The sequence below is a fragment of the Ascaphus truei genome, chromosome 1 (genome assembly GCF_040206685.1).
Source record: "Ascaphus truei isolate aAscTru1 chromosome 1, aAscTru1.hap1, whole genome shotgun sequence".
NCBI lineage: Eukaryota > Metazoa > Chordata > Amphibia > Anura > Ascaphidae > Ascaphus > Ascaphus truei.
Window position 1 is genome coordinate 329430054 of NC_134483.1, and position 18487 is coordinate 329448540.

General features: G+C 41.2%; 1 protein-coding gene across 2 annotated transcripts in view; it reads left to right on the top strand.

Moving 5' to 3' along the window:
* The window catches only part of FRAS1 (Fraser extracellular matrix complex subunit 1), a 431436-nt gene that overhangs the window by 366189 nt on the left and 46760 nt on the right, over positions 1-18487 (top strand). For both annotated transcript variants that reach the window (XM_075606876.1, XM_075606883.1), the window contains 7 exons: positions 1550-1729; positions 2326-2450; positions 4452-4592; positions 7415-7642; positions 11244-11357; positions 15192-15342; positions 15901-16060. In XM_075606876.1, coding sequence (XP_075462991.1) covers positions 1550-1729; positions 2326-2450; positions 4452-4592; positions 7415-7642; positions 11244-11357; positions 15192-15342; positions 15901-16060 — 1099 coding nt within the window. The remainder of the gene's footprint in view (positions 1-1549; positions 1730-2325; positions 2451-4451; positions 4593-7414; positions 7643-11243; positions 11358-15191; positions 15343-15900; positions 16061-18487) is intronic.

The window sequence follows — 18487 nt, forward strand, 5'->3', positions numbered from 1 at the left end:
ATACATAACCTCAATTGAGGTAATTAAGAGAGGGTCTGCAGCTGTAGAACAGGGGTGGCCCAGCACCCCACACGAACTAAAACAGAATAAAGACAAAAAGACAGCGCACAACGCTCATAGTGTAGTAAATTTAGTGACAAATAATACATTCTTAAAAGGGGGGATAGGTATTCAGCCTACATCAAAAACAATCTTTAAAAGCACATCATATGACGGGACATATGTTATCAACGCTGGAAACCGGATCACTTTGGATACTCATCAGCTGGGCTCCGATTAGGAATCTTCAATCGATACACCCCTCTCTGTAGCAGGTGGCCCAACACCAATGGGCACAAGGAATCCTCTTCAGAGTGGGTGATGACAGTGTGTCTTTTCAAAATGGTCCCATGGATAGGACAGACTCAAAGAGTGTCAGTCCAATCTGAAATGAGCAGAAGGCTGCAACACAGCTGTTAGCATAATTACAACCGTGAGGAAGTAAAAGCAAATCAAATATGTAAATAACTTTATACACAATACAATAAAATCAAACTTAATAATGACACATTAAATAACATGCTGAAACAAAAGAAACATATGTTAAAAATGTGTAAATTGTAAACACATAGAATGATGGAATAGAAAATGGATGGTATACTGAATCTACTGTATAGAGAAGGTATACTCAGAGGTGATGTTATGTTATGGGGGGACCTTTTCTGAATCACTGGCCCATCTGGACCACGTGCTATTCAGTTTGCGAACTACAATTAAATACAGTTATTTTTATTACAAAAGAGTCAGACAAGAAAAGTCAGAGTTATAATAATAAATGCTTGCATTAACTGAACAAAGGTTATACATTCAGTTTACAGATAACTAATGGACAGTCAAAGATATGATTATGGGCATAAGTAAATTTTACAAACAGGATTAAAATTGTGTTAGAAGAGGTAGGATAAACCTTCAATGTGTTAGACGAATGTGTTAGACGAGGCCCTGCTTTAAGAAGCTTACACTCTATAGGCAAGGTAAGTTGCCATTGGGTACAGGGGACGGCAAGTTGGTGAGTTTCACAGGCAACAGAGCAGCTGTAACATTACCAAACGGCGACACACTTTGGCTGCACTTCGGCAGTTGCCAAAGGCTAACACCTTTGGCGCAACTCAGGTGTTGTGTCCTAGAAATTCTTTATAGAAATGACAAAAGCAGCATGGCAACACACAGTACCTCTATAAGACATGCAGGGGGAGGGCTGATGGGCTCCAGGATGTCTGAAGTGGCTCTTGTCCTCATGCTGTTAACCCTTGCCACGGTGGCTTGGTGGACAGGGGCAGTGAAGGCATATTGGGGGGCCTCCCTTTTTTAGGGAGACGCCTTTGGGGCGACTCAGGTGTTATGTCCCAGATTCCTTGTGGAGATGACATACAAACAAGTTCACTGTTACTTGTTTTCAGAGTGCTAATCCAGGTATCCATGCATGGAAGTACCCGATAAAGAATTCATCGTGTCTCTTATAAATATGACAACTGCAGCCAACTTACATTTGTTCTTGTCTCCTTCGCAGAGGACAAACTACCGCCATCCATTACTGCCAACAAAGGTCTCACCTTGGATGAGAACTCTGTGAAGAAAATCACCACTCTGCACCTCGCAGCCACTGATCAGGACAGCGAGCCAAGGGAGCTTGTGTTTCGCATCACTAAACAGCCCAGGCTTGGTCGCCTAGAGCATGTGGGCTCCCCAGGTACAGGTTTCTTATGGCAACCTGTGCTTTTTACCCTTTCATGGCTAAATGAGACTGCAGTGCAATATCCTTCCTTCAGCAAAATATGTCCTACTGCATGTCTTACATTTTATATTAACCCCCTGGCTGCCACCTCTGACCACAAAGTGATTATTCAATCCTATCTGTAGATGGGCTCATGTGATTCAGTCTCCATTTTGTCTTGCTGGACTCCCATCTTGTTTGGAAGTCGGCAGTTAGAGATAGGATTTTATGAAATCAGCTGAAATTGTACATTGTGAGAAAAACAAAAAAATGGAGGAGAAACATCTCTGGTACTCAAACCAATGTTGTACTGTTCTTTGCCCTTAGCCAGCCTGATAGGGAAATTAAAATAATGAAATCTAAATTTCTATGTTTTGCACAGCTGCTGTGCACGTATTAATTACTGATATTAATTCCAGGCACTGAAATTAGGGAATTAGGTTGTTTAAATATTTCTTACATTATCTCAGACCTCCTATGCAGGGCACATACTGCTTCTTCGTGTTCATGGAGTGGAATTGAAATCTGGGATTGTAAAGCTCCATTTCTGTACTCTCTCTCTCTCTACCCAGGCACAAAAATTAGCAGCTTCAGTCAGGCAGACCTGGAATCCAGAAGCATCCAGTACATTCACACCAGCGCCGAGGAAAAGCATTCGGATGAATTCACATTCACTGTCTCAGATGGAGTCAATGAGGTGGGAGAAAGTTTAGGTTTTCATATACCGTAAAATAGAACATTCATATTATTTATTATGAACATCATTATGTAGAATATGACTTAGGACACATATTTGCCAAGGTACTAATCTTTCCACCTCATTTAGTACCTTTTGTCCTTGGTGGTACCACCCACATTTACTAAATGAGGTGAAAAGATTAGTACCATGGCAAATATATATTATGAGTCATTCATCCAAATTGTACTTCAAAAATAGAGCTTTGGTGCCTCATTCATCTCCCACCTTCCCTTCTCCTCTAGAATTAACAATATCGCTGGTTATTCCAATGCAATTTAGATGATGGGTCATATTTAGTGAGTGAATACACCAAGACACCTTCCAGTGGCAAAATAAAACCCATTAACTTGAAGTGCTTGTGTCTAACAGCACCAGAAGATATCTTATGGAATAGCACAGCGTATAAAAAATGGGCTTATGTGCCTCTTTCTTAACCTTTAGATCAGGGGAGTGCAATCTTTTTTCCCTGCTGGCTGTTCTCCTCTGTCCACGCCATGGCAACGTCACGTCACATGTCCTTGCGGCGTCATTTGATGCCGCGTTGCCATGGTGACAGGTCTCCAGAGCCAAAGTAAGTGCAGTTTACAGAGGCCTTCGCCGCTTCCCCGGCAAATAATTTAAGTGCCTTCGGGAAGTGCTCAGGGCCTCAGTAAACCCCACGCCCCCCGCAGACAATTTCGGGGGTCGCGCCCCCCAGTTTGCTCATTGCTGCTTTAGATTACACATTTTCCCTTGAACTTTACAATTACCTGCAATCCTATGCCACACATGCAATGCATACTTCAATGTGACACAAATCTATACTCACTACCAGATTTATTTTCTATCAAAACTAGCCAAGTTTTCAGTCTTCACCTGGCCTTCAATGCGTCAAACTTGTCTTCTCTTATTTACCTCAATATTTCAAGATCTGTTTTTTGCCTAGCGCACAATTTCATTTGAAAACCTTTCCTCTCACTGTCCCATTGTTGGAATTCCCTACATATTTGTCCAGGCACTACCCTCAATGTCAAAGTATCCTTTAAAGATGGAAGCATTTTAGTAAATTTTACACTATAATTCTCTCTCTCTCTCTCTATATATATATATATATTAAAAAACGAACAGACAATACCGTTCTGTGGCTAAGAAATGCTTTTATTTGTGCGATCTTTCGAGATACACTGATCTCACCTTCCGGCGGTGTTACAATGGATAACGCAAGAAAGGGTTTTAATTAAAAACAGTGCATCCTGGAATGTTATCTGTGACTTATCGTCTATTCGTTTTTGATTATTAAGCTTGGCTAACACGTTACAGATACCTCTACATCTGTTATATATATATATATATATATATATATATATATATATATATATATATATAGCAACTGTAAATATTACTGTATGTTCATTTGCATGTCTTAGACAGGTCTGCAACCCTGTCTTTCCCCATTGTCACCCAGCATACAGCGCTTCCACTGCAGCAAGGGATTCTGGGAAATGACATGCAAATGAGCACTCAGTGCCACCTTTTGTCTCAAGCTCGTATTACACAAGCCAATCCTCAAGCCACTGCATGCTGTTTTAAACACAGCTTTTAAACAGAGGCTGGGATGAGATGCAAAGCCATTAGATCTACTCACATACATGTTTCAACCTTGATGGGTATCATCAGTGTGAGGCTGGTCTTAATGGCTTGCAGGTTTGAGACTAGACTAGGTAATCACCACTGTCATTAAGGTTATGGTGGGTAAAAAAAGTGACAAAAACCCTCCACAGTAAAGCATAAAGCATAAAGCATAAAGCATAAAGCAACTGTAAATATTACTGTATGTTCATTTGCATATATATATATATATATATATCTCACAAGATAGTCATATATCTTTCAGTTGTTTTCTGCTTGTTGGCAGGAAGTAGAGCTGTCTCTTATTATCTGCACTGATTGTGATATAAATGTGAATTTATTTTCTTCAAGGTGTCCCAAACATTTTATATCACCATAAATAAAGTGGACGACTCATTGCCTATGGTTAAAAATTCTGGAATGAGAGTGCAAGAAGGAGTGCGAAAAACCATCACAGAGTTTGAGCTGAAAGCAGTGGATGCTGATACTGAGGTATGAGTAGTCTAGAATAAATAGCAGTTACCGGCTTTGTCAGGTTTGCAGCATTTCTGTGTTCACGACCCATTAGTCACAGTAAATATCATCTATTCTGAGCCCCCAGACTTGGAAACACTACAAGCTTGTGATCAATAAAAGTATCAGCTTCCTGGTATGTCTCCTCTGTGCGTTTTGGATGTCATTAGTATTGTTGAAGATAATTACACATACAAACAAAGAAACAAGAATAACAGCTGTGTTAAAGGAAATTAGTTATGTGAATAAAAACAATTTGAATACGTACATGTAATCTCTAAGCCTTTGAAATCGGGACTTAACTATTGTACCGGTTTGTATTAATGTAATGTTTTTGTGTATTGTAATTGTATAATTCTCTGCTATTATACTTGTCACAGGAGACCAGGACTAACACACGAGGGATCAATTCGCCAGACTGACACACAGAGTTTATCAAATTAATTTATTGGAAAAAGCAATATCCACAACTATTTACAGTAAATCAACACACCCAACTGGGAAACTGGGGTTACCCTATAAACTTAGGTGCAGAGACCTCCCTAAAGAGATTTTATCTGTTTCTTTCTTTCCTGCAAATGTCCACTGCAGTTTCTCCCAGTTGCACAAAGCTTCTTCCCAAGCTGCTTCTTCTTAAGAATTCCCTTCCACAACTTTAACTGAGATGAGCTCACCACATCTGGCTAGGAGTCTCCCTTCCCCCAAGTGTTTGTAATATGACCAATTTCTTTTATCTGTATATATATATATATATATATACTGTATGTATATATATATATATATATATATATATATATATATATATATATATATATATATATATATATACATAATACAGATGTATTATTGACAGGTAGGGGTAATGGCAGGCTTAACCTTTATTAAAAGCGGTCACATTTACCCCTACCGTCACAATGCTTAACTGGGGAATATGTAGGTACCTTATAAATATACAGTATGGTAATAATAATAATAACCATCACATTTATGATCTGTTGCAATAGGGCCTATCTAATATTTCATATTCTAACACTCCAGCACACACAACGCTAATATGAGTTAGAAGTTACATCTTAAAAATAGAGCAAATAAAAATATTACTTGTGAGCACATTCACATGTCTCAGACAGGTCTGCAACTCTGCTTTTCAAAATACATGTTTTGTTATATTGGGGTCAGGCCAGAATGACCCAGACAGTTTCTCTGTTTGTCTACAAGTGGGGTTATCCGAGTTTGACCTGGTCTGGGATTGTGGGGAGATTAAAACAATGACCCACAACCCTTGTTGACAGTGGAAGTAACCAGATCATCTTTATGTAGCTTGTAACATTTTAGATTTAATATACAAAAATAGTACAGTACTTATTTACAGAAAAAACAATATTGCAACAAACATACAATATAGCAAATGCCAACAGTTTCAGAAACTCACTAGATAAAAACAGAAAATCGAAATATGTTACCACATCACAATATCAGATCCCTGCAACAGGTCGTGCAGATTGGAATGAGAATTCACGTGTTTATTTGGCATCAAACACCCCTCTGACGAAGTCTAATTTTATATACCAAATACAGGCCTTTTATTCAAAAGCTCTGTAATGGGAACAGGATAAGCCCACCCTCTGGGGTGTGTCCTTAACTCCCGCTCATCAATCTCTTGATATTTATGATGGGGCAACATGTTCTTTAGTACAAATGATCGCATAACTTTCTTTCTGTATCTCCTAGAGTAATGTGACCCAACTCATCACGTTCGGGTGAGTTTGCCACAGGCACAGAAATCAGTCTTGCCAGGGCTACTCCTAATATTGAGGGGCAAACAAATATCTGACTGTTGCACCCTCACAATCGTGGATTGTTTAGTATCATTTAATCCTTCTGATTTCAAAGTTTCCTAAACTGTAATCGTTATTCTTCGGAATCATATCCGATACAAGATATCTTTATTTTTAGTAAGCCTATAGAGACACACATGGAATATCTTCCTGGCCACACCTCTTCTTCTGCCCAGACAACAACGGTTGTGAGTTTATGATTGTAATCACACCACAATCCCAGACCAGGTCACACTCGAATAACCCCACTTTTAGACATAAATACCGAGAACAGGTTGGGTCATTCTGGCCTGAACCCAATAAAGCAAAACATATTTTTAAGTTGTAACTTCTAACTCAAATGAACCCTTTGTGTGCTGTAGTGTTATAATACGGAATATTAGATAGACCCTATCGTCACATTGACCAAGCATTTAACTGTGGTTTAAGCTCCGGTTGTAGAGTCCTAAGATTATGAAGCGGAGCAGAAAACTTAAAGCTTTTTTGTCTTCTGCCTTGTTTAACTGGGGACACTCTCTAAGGTTTAATGGTTGTCGAATGGCCTGTGAGAGTCATTATAAAAATATTTGATCATACTGTAGCTTGTATAACACTATATGAACTTCCATCAGATATTATATCTTTTTGTGACTGTTTGTCTCAGTCATAACCAAAATAATTGACAGTAACATGCCTACGGTTTTATGCACTTAAAAATCCTGTAATCTCCGAAAACACATCTTTGATACTTAAAATGTAGATACCATACAATATGTCACTGTACTAGATTTTAATTAATTTTGGAACCACTTTTATTATTGGATTAACTTTATTTTGGACAATTGACAATGGTAATGAATAATTGTCCTTAATATTGCTTCTACGCAACATTCTTAAGGGTACATTCACTAAAGTGTGCCGGTAATTAACAGACCTTTGGATGGAGTTCAGTAATGGTTATATTGCTTTCTATCTGTTGAACAGGCCGAGTCTGTCACGTTTACCATCGTTCAGCCCCCTCGGTATGGCGCGATCGAACGTAGTAGCAATGGTCAGAGCTACCGCCAGACCTCCACATTCACAATGGATGATATTTACCAGAACAAGATCAGCTACAATCATGATGGAAGCAACACCATCAAAGACCGATTCTCTTTCACTGTGTCAGATGGGACCAATCCCTTTTACATTGTAGAGGAAGGAGAGAAAGAGGTATGCCTCAGCATTAGCATGTCATCATTTATAATAACTCCAAATAAGAATATGCATTTTTTTTAACAACTGTGGGTATACTATATTTTTGTTATAATTTAAATCTCATATTTTTATATATACTGTGTGTGTGTGTGTATATATATATAGGGAGAAGAAAAAAAGCGCAATCCTATATAGCTGTTAAAAATAGGGAAAATTTAATAAAGGCAAAAAAAGCTTGGTTGCTGGACAAGCAGATATAACAAACACAGTATAAGCATAAATAACAATAAGTCAATACAAAAAGGAGAAATGAATGGAGGAAAAAATATATATATATATATATCCAAAAACTGTGTCCAAAAAGTGTCCAATAGATCTATTGTGAAGGCGTAGCACTTGTAGATGATAAATCACTTAATTCCATAGCAATGAATGTGAATAAAGCAACAGATGGGGAGTGGAATGACTCAGATCAGAGTCAGAAATATGTTCGCCGACAATTATATGTAGAGGTATCTGTACCGTGCATGCCGAGCTTAATAATTAAAAACTAATAGACGGTACCGTTCTGTGGCTAACGAATGCAACACCCTGTTACATTTCTACAAGTCCCTACACCATTGGTATACACCCCCACTCCACACACAACTTTTGTAAACCACTGTATACACTGTGGGCACTTTATAAATTCATATTTACACACATACATACACACACACACTCTTACATCACTAATATTCAGGAACCATAAGTCATAAATTGCATACTGCACAGGGGGCAGGGATAGGATCAGTCACAGATACATTCCAAGATGCACTGTTTTTAAGTAAAAACCTCTCTTGCTTTATCCATTGTAACACCGACGGAAGAAGAGATCACACATAAAAGCATTTTAAGCCACACATCGGTATCGTGTATTCGTTTTTGATATATATAGATATATATATATATATATATATATATATACATATATATATATATATATATATATATACAGTGGTTGACAAATCACCAAAAAATCTACTCGCCACACAAAAAAATCTACTCGCCACCTAGTACCAAACGTGTGCTGCTTGGGCCAATATTTACTCGCCCGGGGGTTAAATCCACTCGCCCGGGGCGAGCAAATGTATAGGTTTGTCGAACACTGTATATATATATATATATATATATATATATATATATATATATATATATATATATATATGCAAATATAGCTGTATGCTCATCTGCATGTCTTAGGCAGGTCTGCATGTTAAATGTTAAAAATGGTTATTGAGGCAAAAAGTGACACTGTTTGCTCATTTGCATGTCATTTCCCAGAATCCCTTGCTGCAGTGGAAGTGCTGTATGCTGGGTGATAATGGGGAAAGGCGGGGTTGCAGACCTGCCTAAGACATGCAGATGAGCATACAGCTATATTTGCATATTTGCTTTCCTGTGGAGGGTTTTTGTCACTTTTTTTACTCACCATAACTTAACTCAGTATTATGGTTTAGCCTATCCCATAGCCTCTCTTGCATTCCCAGTAAATCCAACCCCACACTGATGAGACCCATCAAGGTCGAAACAGCTGTCTGTGGGTGGTTTTCTGGGTATGCACCTTAACCCTGGCTGTGCTCAAAGCTGTGACCATGCAGCAAGCTTAAGCCTATAGGGAACCATGTTAAAAATGGTTATTGAGGCAAAAAGTGACACTGTGTGCTCATTTGCATGTCATTTCCCAGAATTCCTTGCTGCAGTGGAAGTGCTGTATGCTGGGTGATAATGGGGAAAGGCGGGGTTGCAGACCTGCCTAAGACATGCAGATGAGCATACAGCTATATTTGCATATTTGCTTTCCTGTGGAGGGTTTTTGTCACTTTTTTTACTCACCATAACTTAACTATATATATATATATATATATATATATATATATATAATACTGAGTTAAGTTATGGTGAGTAAAAAAAGTGACAAAAACCCTCCACAGGAAAGCAAATATGCAAATATAGCTGTATGCTCATCTGCATGTCTTAGGCAGGTCTGCAACCCCGCCTTTCCCCATTATCACCCAGCATACAGCACTTCCACTGCAGCAAGGGATTCTGGGAAATGACATGCAAATGAGCACACAGTGTCACTTTTTGCCTCAATAACCATTTTTAACATGGTTCCCTATAGGCTTAAGCTTGCTGCATGGTCACAGCTTTGAGCACAGCCAGGGTTAAGGTGCATACCCAGAAAACCACCCACAGACAGCTGTTTCGACCTTAATGGGTCTCATCAGTGTGGGGTTGATTTTACTGGGATGCAAGAGAGGCTTATGGGATAGGCCAAACCATAATACTGAGTTAAGTTATGGTGAGTAAAAAAAGTGACAAAAACCCTCCACAGGAAAGCAAATATGCAAATATAGCTGTATGCTCATCTGCATGTCTTAGGCAGGTCTGCAACCCCGCCTTTCCCCATTATCACCCAGCATACAGCACTTCCACTGCAGCAAGGGATTCTGGGAAATGACATGCAAATGAGCACACAGTGTCACTTTTTGCCTCAATAACCATTTTTAACATGGTTCCTTATATATATATATATATATTGTGACAAACGCCCCTCTTTTGTAGTGCTGACGTCTGTCTGGGTTCTTCCCGACACAGTCTTCTAGGGTTATTTATACAAAAAACAGGGTCATTCAAAGTATTACATTGCTTAACTCAGGCTTCTGCCTGCTTTATTTTCATCCCAGTAAGGGACTGCAGCTTTAACATGTGTAGGTTAGAGGCACTCAGATATTTTCATTCAGCGGTTTACTCATATCAGTGTTATAACATTTCACACAGTGTCACTTTTAAGAAATAAAAACCAAATCATATAAAGAAATCCTATCCCTTTCAGGGATCTAACTACACATCAGAATTAGCCTCTAACTGCCAACTAACTGGGCCAACTAACCTGGTTCCCCAGCTTAAAACAATGCCCTCTCATTTAGGGTCACTAGATACAGCACAGTCTTTTAGCAACAGCTATAAACATTTGTTTTGTCTTATCTGTTCGTGGTGGGAACACAGTCCCAAGTGTCCAGGCAAATCCTCTGGTACTGTGATACTTGGAGGGGCCGTCCACCCCGAAACTGGATACAGGGGAGCAGCGATACCCCCAGCCTCCAGGCTCTAAGGAGAGAGAGTGAAATGCAAACCTCTCTATTCTAAATACCTGTGCTAGTGATTAGGAGAGCAGGTCCTCACCTGAGAACTAGACCCATTGTAATCTGTGGTCTGGATTTTCCATCCAGCCGCCTGAGTTAATGTGAAGCTGTGGAATGGATAATTTTTTAACTATTTCTGCACTTTCTGACCTAAAACGGGGCAGAAAGCTGCCTAACATCTTTGGACTATGTCACTATATATATATATATATATATATATAAATACACATACGTTTTTGATTTTATATATATATATATATATATATTTATATATATTTATATACATACATACATATACATACTGTATACATATACATACACACGCATACATATGTTTTGACTTTGCTGTGAAAGGTGACTGCAGTGTAATAGGTGGAGGGCGGTCTCATGCCAGATTCACAAAAGCCAACATTTTCTAATTGTTTCAGATTGTAACTGCAGCTCCCCAGAGGTTTAAAGTGGACATTCTTCCTGTGGATGATGGAACCCCAAGAATTGTCACCAACCTGGGTCTCCAGTGGTTGGAGTACATGGATGGCAAGGTAACTTCTGTTAGATATACTTACCAGACCAGAACCAAGACCATGTCTGAACACAGTAATCTTCTCTGCCTAATGATTTTTATGATCTACAGTAGGGACATATCCCATTCTAGAATTCTTAGGGAATGTTCCTCTCTTGTTCTGGATGCGCTCTGAAATTGTCCACAAGGCATCCTGTAACAATCCTCTCACTGTTCACCTGTTTTGCTTAAACCTTACACTGTACCTTCATTTCCTGATAGTTGCGATAGTGCAGAATAAATGAGTTCTTCAGTATTAACTATAACTGTTTCATACGCTCATAATATATATTTTCTTTAACTGTGCACGCAATGTCTTGTATATAATGTATACCCTGTTCATTTATGTAACTGTTCTTGTAACCATGTATTATTTGTTTTACTCTGTGCCCAGGACATACTTGAAAACGAGAGGTAACTCTCAATGTATTACTTCCTGGTAAAATATTTTATAAATAAATAAATTAGGTGATACCTTTTTTATTTGGACTGACAATTTATGTCATAGGACATGCTTTCGAGAGAAATGATGTCCCACTGGTGAGCAGTATCTGTGACGTGGGGAGGAAGGGGTTAAACTGATTTGCTATGCATTACTGTGTTTGCCCTGTCCCAGCCATTTTTATCCCCCATTTGCAGGCCTTTCCCTGCCTGCCAGGTTAAAAGGAAAAAATGCATTGCTTGCCATACCCTCTAACCGACACATGATGGCAGCCTAGCAGCTGGCATTTCAATGAGAAATACTAATTCTAGAACGAAAGCACCCAGAAACCTGATTTTTGAGGTGCAAATACAGTGAACCACTACATGCACGTACATATCATTTTTACAGTTATGACACGAATAGAACATGGTGTTTTAATAAATTGTGTATAAACTGCAGATTGTAAATGTAAGGCAGGAGGTATTTTTTGTATGTCCAAGCAGGAATTACTTGGACATCCAGCTGTGATATGGGTGAATGAGCTGGGGGTATTTTTATGACGGAGCCTCAAAGGAGTCTCGCTGATTTAGCATCTCCCTGTCTAAAAGAGTGTCAGTTATGAAAAGACCCATAGACCCATAATGTATACAAAACTGGCATACTGATGCACAGCAGATGTCAGGCTAGTGACACCTCTGGGTCAGAAATCAGACTCGGCAGCACCAAGTTATGGGTGTAGCGCAGGTATGCTAAGTGGCATGGGCGTCAACCTGACCCATGCGCCCTGCCCACCGGACAGCCATTTTGACCGGTCTTATGAACTGTGGGTAAACTGGCTATTGGTGGGTTAATGGTTCCCACGAGGGGGATTGGATCCACATGTTAAAGATAGCTTTGGGCAGTCTATAACTGTGGCTCCCCAGGTATCCCCAGCGTGATTCCTGAATTTTGATCCATGATGTAAAGATGCAAGGCTTTGTTCCAACACAGCGGCAACTGATCCAGGAGTGAAGGGGTTAATAACAACGTAACCAAGGATTTGTTCCAAATTTCGGAATTCGTTAGCCCTGGTGACTCTGGAACGAATTCTAACGAAGTTCCACGAAATACTTTGAGGTGGCTGAGATATCAGATCGGCAACTTGTGATCTGGCCACAGAACCTTTAAACCAAGGCTGCATTTCTTGCACTTGCAAGCAAAGGACACTTTATTTCGTTCCAAGGACAATTTATTTAGTTCCCTTATCCCAGTAAGTGTTGTTTTAAGTGTATTCTGCAGATGTCGTGTGTTTGTCTATTAAAGAAATAAATCACAATTTATTTTGCAACTTGTTCTGTTCAATCAAGTACCCAGAAATATAAATGTGTTGATAAAGTTGGTGTCCATCGTGACAGTATCTTCCTTCTTCGTGGTGGAGTATAGAGTGTCTATGCATATTCATTCTTCCTTGAAGTTTTTGGATGGTTTCCCCAATGTAGTATCCTTGGTCACATTTGTTGCACTGAATCATATAAACCACGTTCCTGGATGTGCAGCTGTATGATCCTTTAACATTGAGTCTTCTATTGTTGTGACTGGCTGTGGGATCTTGGCATATATGTGTAGCCCTGGGTAATGTTGGGGCTATAGATTTTTCTCCTCCTGTGCAATAATCCCTGGTAAGGGCAGGTTTGCCAGGAGTAATTATGTTTTTTTTTCCCACACACATCTATGCTGTGCAGTAGGGCAGTGAAGATAGTGTCACCAGGCTCTGTGTCCAATTACAGTGACACAGAGGTTGTGCCTATTGGAGTTACTTATTGCATAGCATATCCTGAATTTAGTCAGTTCCTCTCCCCCTTGAGAGAGGCTAGTCTGTCCCAGCAAACTGCCAGGGCTCTGGCAGGTTTTGTGGCACTCCCTCTGGGAGTGGTATGGGAGACTATTCCTTTTACTCCATCAGGGAGTAAGAGAAGAGCAAGGACAGATTCTAGGACCCTGACTAGGAGTGGTGTCCAGGGACTTCCTTTGGGTGACAACCCAATGATGAGCGGCTAAGGGACCGGGCTGCAATGATGGGCAGTCTGCCATTGAAGGAGGAGGAAATAAAGTATTTCTATGTTAAAGAAACCACCTTACCCGAGCCTGGAATCATTCAGGGAGAAGTTGCACAAAGAGGTTCTCCTTCAGAGATTCCTCCCTACTACGCTGGGGATCTGTTGGAGATGGAAGCGCCGTACCATGAGTGAGTACGATTCAGCCATACCTCGAAAGCCAGTCCTGATGACATCCCCCATACCACTGTGGGAGAGTCAGGAGTCCTGTAAGCCAGCAGGTGCACCACACTATACCATACGTAACCAGAGTCAGTTTCCCACTGATAGGGCCCACATGAGATTGGGGGGGGGGGAACACAGTTACATATGTTTGCAGAGTTTGCAACGTGTGTTGTTGCACGGTTTTGTGCCATTATCAGTATCTTTAGTTCGTTGTGAAGTTTTCTGTTGACTAATTTCTGTTTGAGGTTTGGTGGTTGCCGGAACGCAAGAATGGGAGGTTTGGGAAAGATTTATTTTAATGTCACATGCTCTTCCAGCATGGGTTGCAGATCTTTGATTATTTTTCGTATTCCCTCTAGGGTAGGGTTGTATGTGGCCACTAGTGGTATGCATGTGGTAGGTTCTCTCTGTCTCTATTGTAGCAGGTGTTCTCGTGGGGATTTTAGTGCAGATGTAATAGTTATGACAATGGTCTTTGGTTTGTATCCCTTCTGTCTGAATGATTCGGTCAGGGTTGTGAGATGCCTGTTTCTGTCTTCAGTGTCAGCATATGCAGTGGTATCTTATAGCCAGGCTGTGTATGATACCTTGTTTTGTATGAGTGGGATGGAAGCTGGAGTTGTGGAGGTAACTGCATCTGTCTATTGGTTTCTTGTATACAGATGTGTGTGGTTTGTCTGTCTAAGTCGTAGAAACCTTTGTATATCAGTATTGCTGACCTGAAGAAGAGAGGAAAACTCTCGAAAGCTTGTCCTATGGCATAAATTGTTATTCCAAATAAAAAAGGTATCACCTAATACAGTACTGAAGAACTCATTTATTCTGCAATATATATATATGTTCCATTAAAATTTACACTTTCACTGCCATTGCTGCTAAAATTAATTTGCCTTGTAATCTCAAGAATGAACATTCTGTTTATTTCTATTTCCCCTGAAACCAAACAAACATTGAAAGATGTTTGTATTTTCCTCTGACATATTTTGTACATGTTTATTGCCCTGATGACAGCTGGTATCTTTACAATTTGTGTAGTGCAATATACGCTAATAAAGTGTTTTTTGGTAAGTATGCATTTTTATGCTATACATGCCGTATTATTAAGTCTTTGTGATGGGTACATTATGTATAGGCTACAAATCTCATTACCAAGAAGGAACTAATGACTATGGACCCAGACACAGAGGACAAGCAGCTGACGTATGAAATATCAAGTGGGCCCTCCCATGGCTACTTGGAGAACAAGCTGAAACCTGGTATCTCACTCATTACATTTACACAAGGTACGATATTGGTGGTATGCATACTGTATATATACATATATATATTGAAAATCTTTATTTTAAGGTACGTTCATAGACAGCAATGTTTTTACTTGTTATTCCTTACATGTGTATTATACAATTTTTGGGGGGGGTTATCATTTCTATTAGATAATAGGGATTATACTAATAGTTGGAAGCATAAGATAGTACAATTCAATACAACACTATTAACAACTAACAATATAAAAATGTTACTAAGATAATTATACTAATTATAGCAAATAAAAAAGAAAGATAAGTAATTATTAACAATTACTATACTTGTTATAAATGTATCTAAACACAGTACTATTTAAGTATGTCATAAATTGAGATGTTAAATACTTCTTAAATAAATACTAATAGTGTTTGTAATTTTTCTATAATTTCTTACAAAAATAATAACGGACTTTGGGATGTTTTTAATAGGGCTTCAGTTTCCTTCTTGTGTTCAGGAGTGTTTTGCATGTACAGTATCTGAAAACTACAACTGTTCCGTATGAATGCATTCTCTTCTTTTCTTTATCCCATGATTAGAGGATATAAATCTGGGTTTGATTCGGTATGTTCTGCACGAGGAGAAGATTCCAGAGACGATGGATAACTTTAAGTTCCTTGTGAAAGACAGTAAACCCAATGTGGTCAGTGACAATGTGTTCCATATCCAGTGGTCTCTTATCAGCTTTAAGCATGTTAGGTAAGCACAGGCTTGTTACATCATGTGTCATGCGGTAGTACAACCAATGGCCCAGATTCAGGGCAACATTCCATTTAATGAAGTGTACAGTATGTAAAGGTTTTAGGGATATATAAAACAAAACCACTATGTGCTTGTATAATCTTATAAAAATGGATTATCAGACAATTCTGTAAACCAGCGTTTCCCAAATGGTGCGTCGCGACCCAGCACCGGGCCACGGAACCAAAATTGCCGGGTTGCAGCGAGGCTGGCCGCGCGGTGTTCCCGTCCCCCCTCGCTCAAGTTAAAAAAAATGGCGGCGATTCCCCCGCGGTCCCGTGCGCATGCTCAGGGCAAGCAGGGCCCGCTCCCCCCCCCCCGCTTAGTAGAGGGGAAGTACTAGCTCCTATTGCGGCCCGCTTCCCCCCGCGGCCAGCTTCCCGCGCTCCCCCCGAGCTCACATCCTGTGGCCCCCCCTCCCGCGCCCCCAAGCCCACCTCCCGTCCCGACAGCTGCCGTGGGGATATCGGGGGCAGCAGGGGTAGGCGTCCGGCGGCAAGGTAAGTCACCCCACCCAGTCACTGTCTCCCACCCAGTCACTGTCACCCACCCACCCAGTCACTGTCAAGTCACTGTCACCCACCCAGTCACTGTCACCCACCCAGTCACTGTCACCCACCCAGTCACTGTCACCCACCCACCCAGACACTGTTACCCACCCAGTCCCTGTCACCCACCCAGTCACTGTCACCCACCCAGTCACTGTCACCCACCCAGTCACTGTCACCCACCCAGTCACTGTCACCCACCCAGTCACTGTCACCCACCCAGTCACTGTCACTGTCACCCACCCACCCAGTCACTGTCACCCACCCAGTCACTGTCACCCACCCAGCCACTGTCACCCACCCACCCAGTCACTGTCACCCACCCAGTCACTGTCACCCACACAGTCACTGTCACCACCCACCCAGTCACTGTCACCCACCCAGTCACTGTCTCCCACCCACTGTCATTCACCCACCCAGTCACTGTCTCCCACCCACTGTCTCCCACCCACTGTCATTCACCCACTGTCATTCACCCACCGTCATTCACCCACCGTCATTCACCCACCGTCATTCACCCAACTGTCATTCACCCACCCAGTCACTGTCTCCCACCCACCGTCATTCACCCAACTGTCATTCTATTGTCATTCACCCACCCAGTCACTGTCATTCACCCACCAACTCACCCACCCAGGCAGGCAGTCACATGTCTTTTGTTGAAAATACAGAAAAAAACATTACAATGCAACCTGTTTATTTTTATATCTCAATAAGAAAACAGTTAAGTAAAAGTTGCGCGCTAAAAGATATTTTTTCGTGGTAGGTGCGCTATGGGTTCGGGGGGGGGGGTCCCTGCTCCTTTCATTTGTCCCGGGCCCCATGATTTCTGTTGGCGGCACTGGATAGGAGGTAGGAGGTGGTGGGGGGGGGGGTCTGGTGTTGTACCTGTGCCTCCTGTCCTGGCGCTCCCTTCCCCCTGGTCCTCTTGGTGTGGGAGATGGGCACGGGGGTGGGCAATGGTGGCTGTGCGGTCGCTGGCAGGCAGGGGGAGGCAGTGGAGCCGCCTGCTTGGATCGCCGTCCTTTCCTCTCTCCCCCGCCCCCCCCATCCAGTCACTCACATCCGTCACTGCCTGTAATTCACTGTGTGTGTCTGTGTGTGTATAGGGGAGAGTGTGTGTGTGTATCAGTATCAGTGTGTGTGTGTATCAGTGTGTATGTATCAGTGTCTGCGTATCAGTGTCTGTGTGTGTTTGTGTTTGTGTGTATCAGTGTGTGTGTGTGTCTGTGTGTGTGTGCGTGTGTGTGTGTGTATCAGTCTCTGTGTGTGTGTGTGTGTGTGTATCAGTGTCTGTGTGCGTGTATCAGAGTCAGTGTGTGTGTGTGTGTATCAGTGTGTGTGTGTATCAGTGTGTGTGTGTGTGTGTGTCAGTGTCAGTGTCAGTGTCAGTGTCAGTATCAGTGTGTGTGTGTGTGTGTGTGTCAGTGTCAGTGTCTGTGTCTGTGTATCAGTGTCTGTGTGTGTATCTGTGTGTGTGTGTGTATCTGTGTGTGTGTGTGTATCAGTGTCTGTGTGTGTATCAGTTTCTGTGTGTGTGTATCAGTGTGTGTGTGTGTGTGTGTGTGTGTGTGTGTGTGTGTGTGTGTGTCTGTGTGTGTGTGTGTGTGTGTGTGTGTGTGTGTGTGTGTGTGTGTGTGTGTGTGTGTGTGTGTGTGTGTGTGTGTGTGTGTGTGTGTGTGTGTGTGTAGCAGTGTCTCTGTGTGTGTATCAGTGTGTGTGTGTGTGTGTGTGTGTGTGTGTGTGTGTGTGTCTGTGTGTGTATCAGTGTGTGTATCAGTGTGTGTGTGTGTGTGTGTGTGTGTCTGTGTGTGTATCAGTGTGTGTGTGTGTGTGT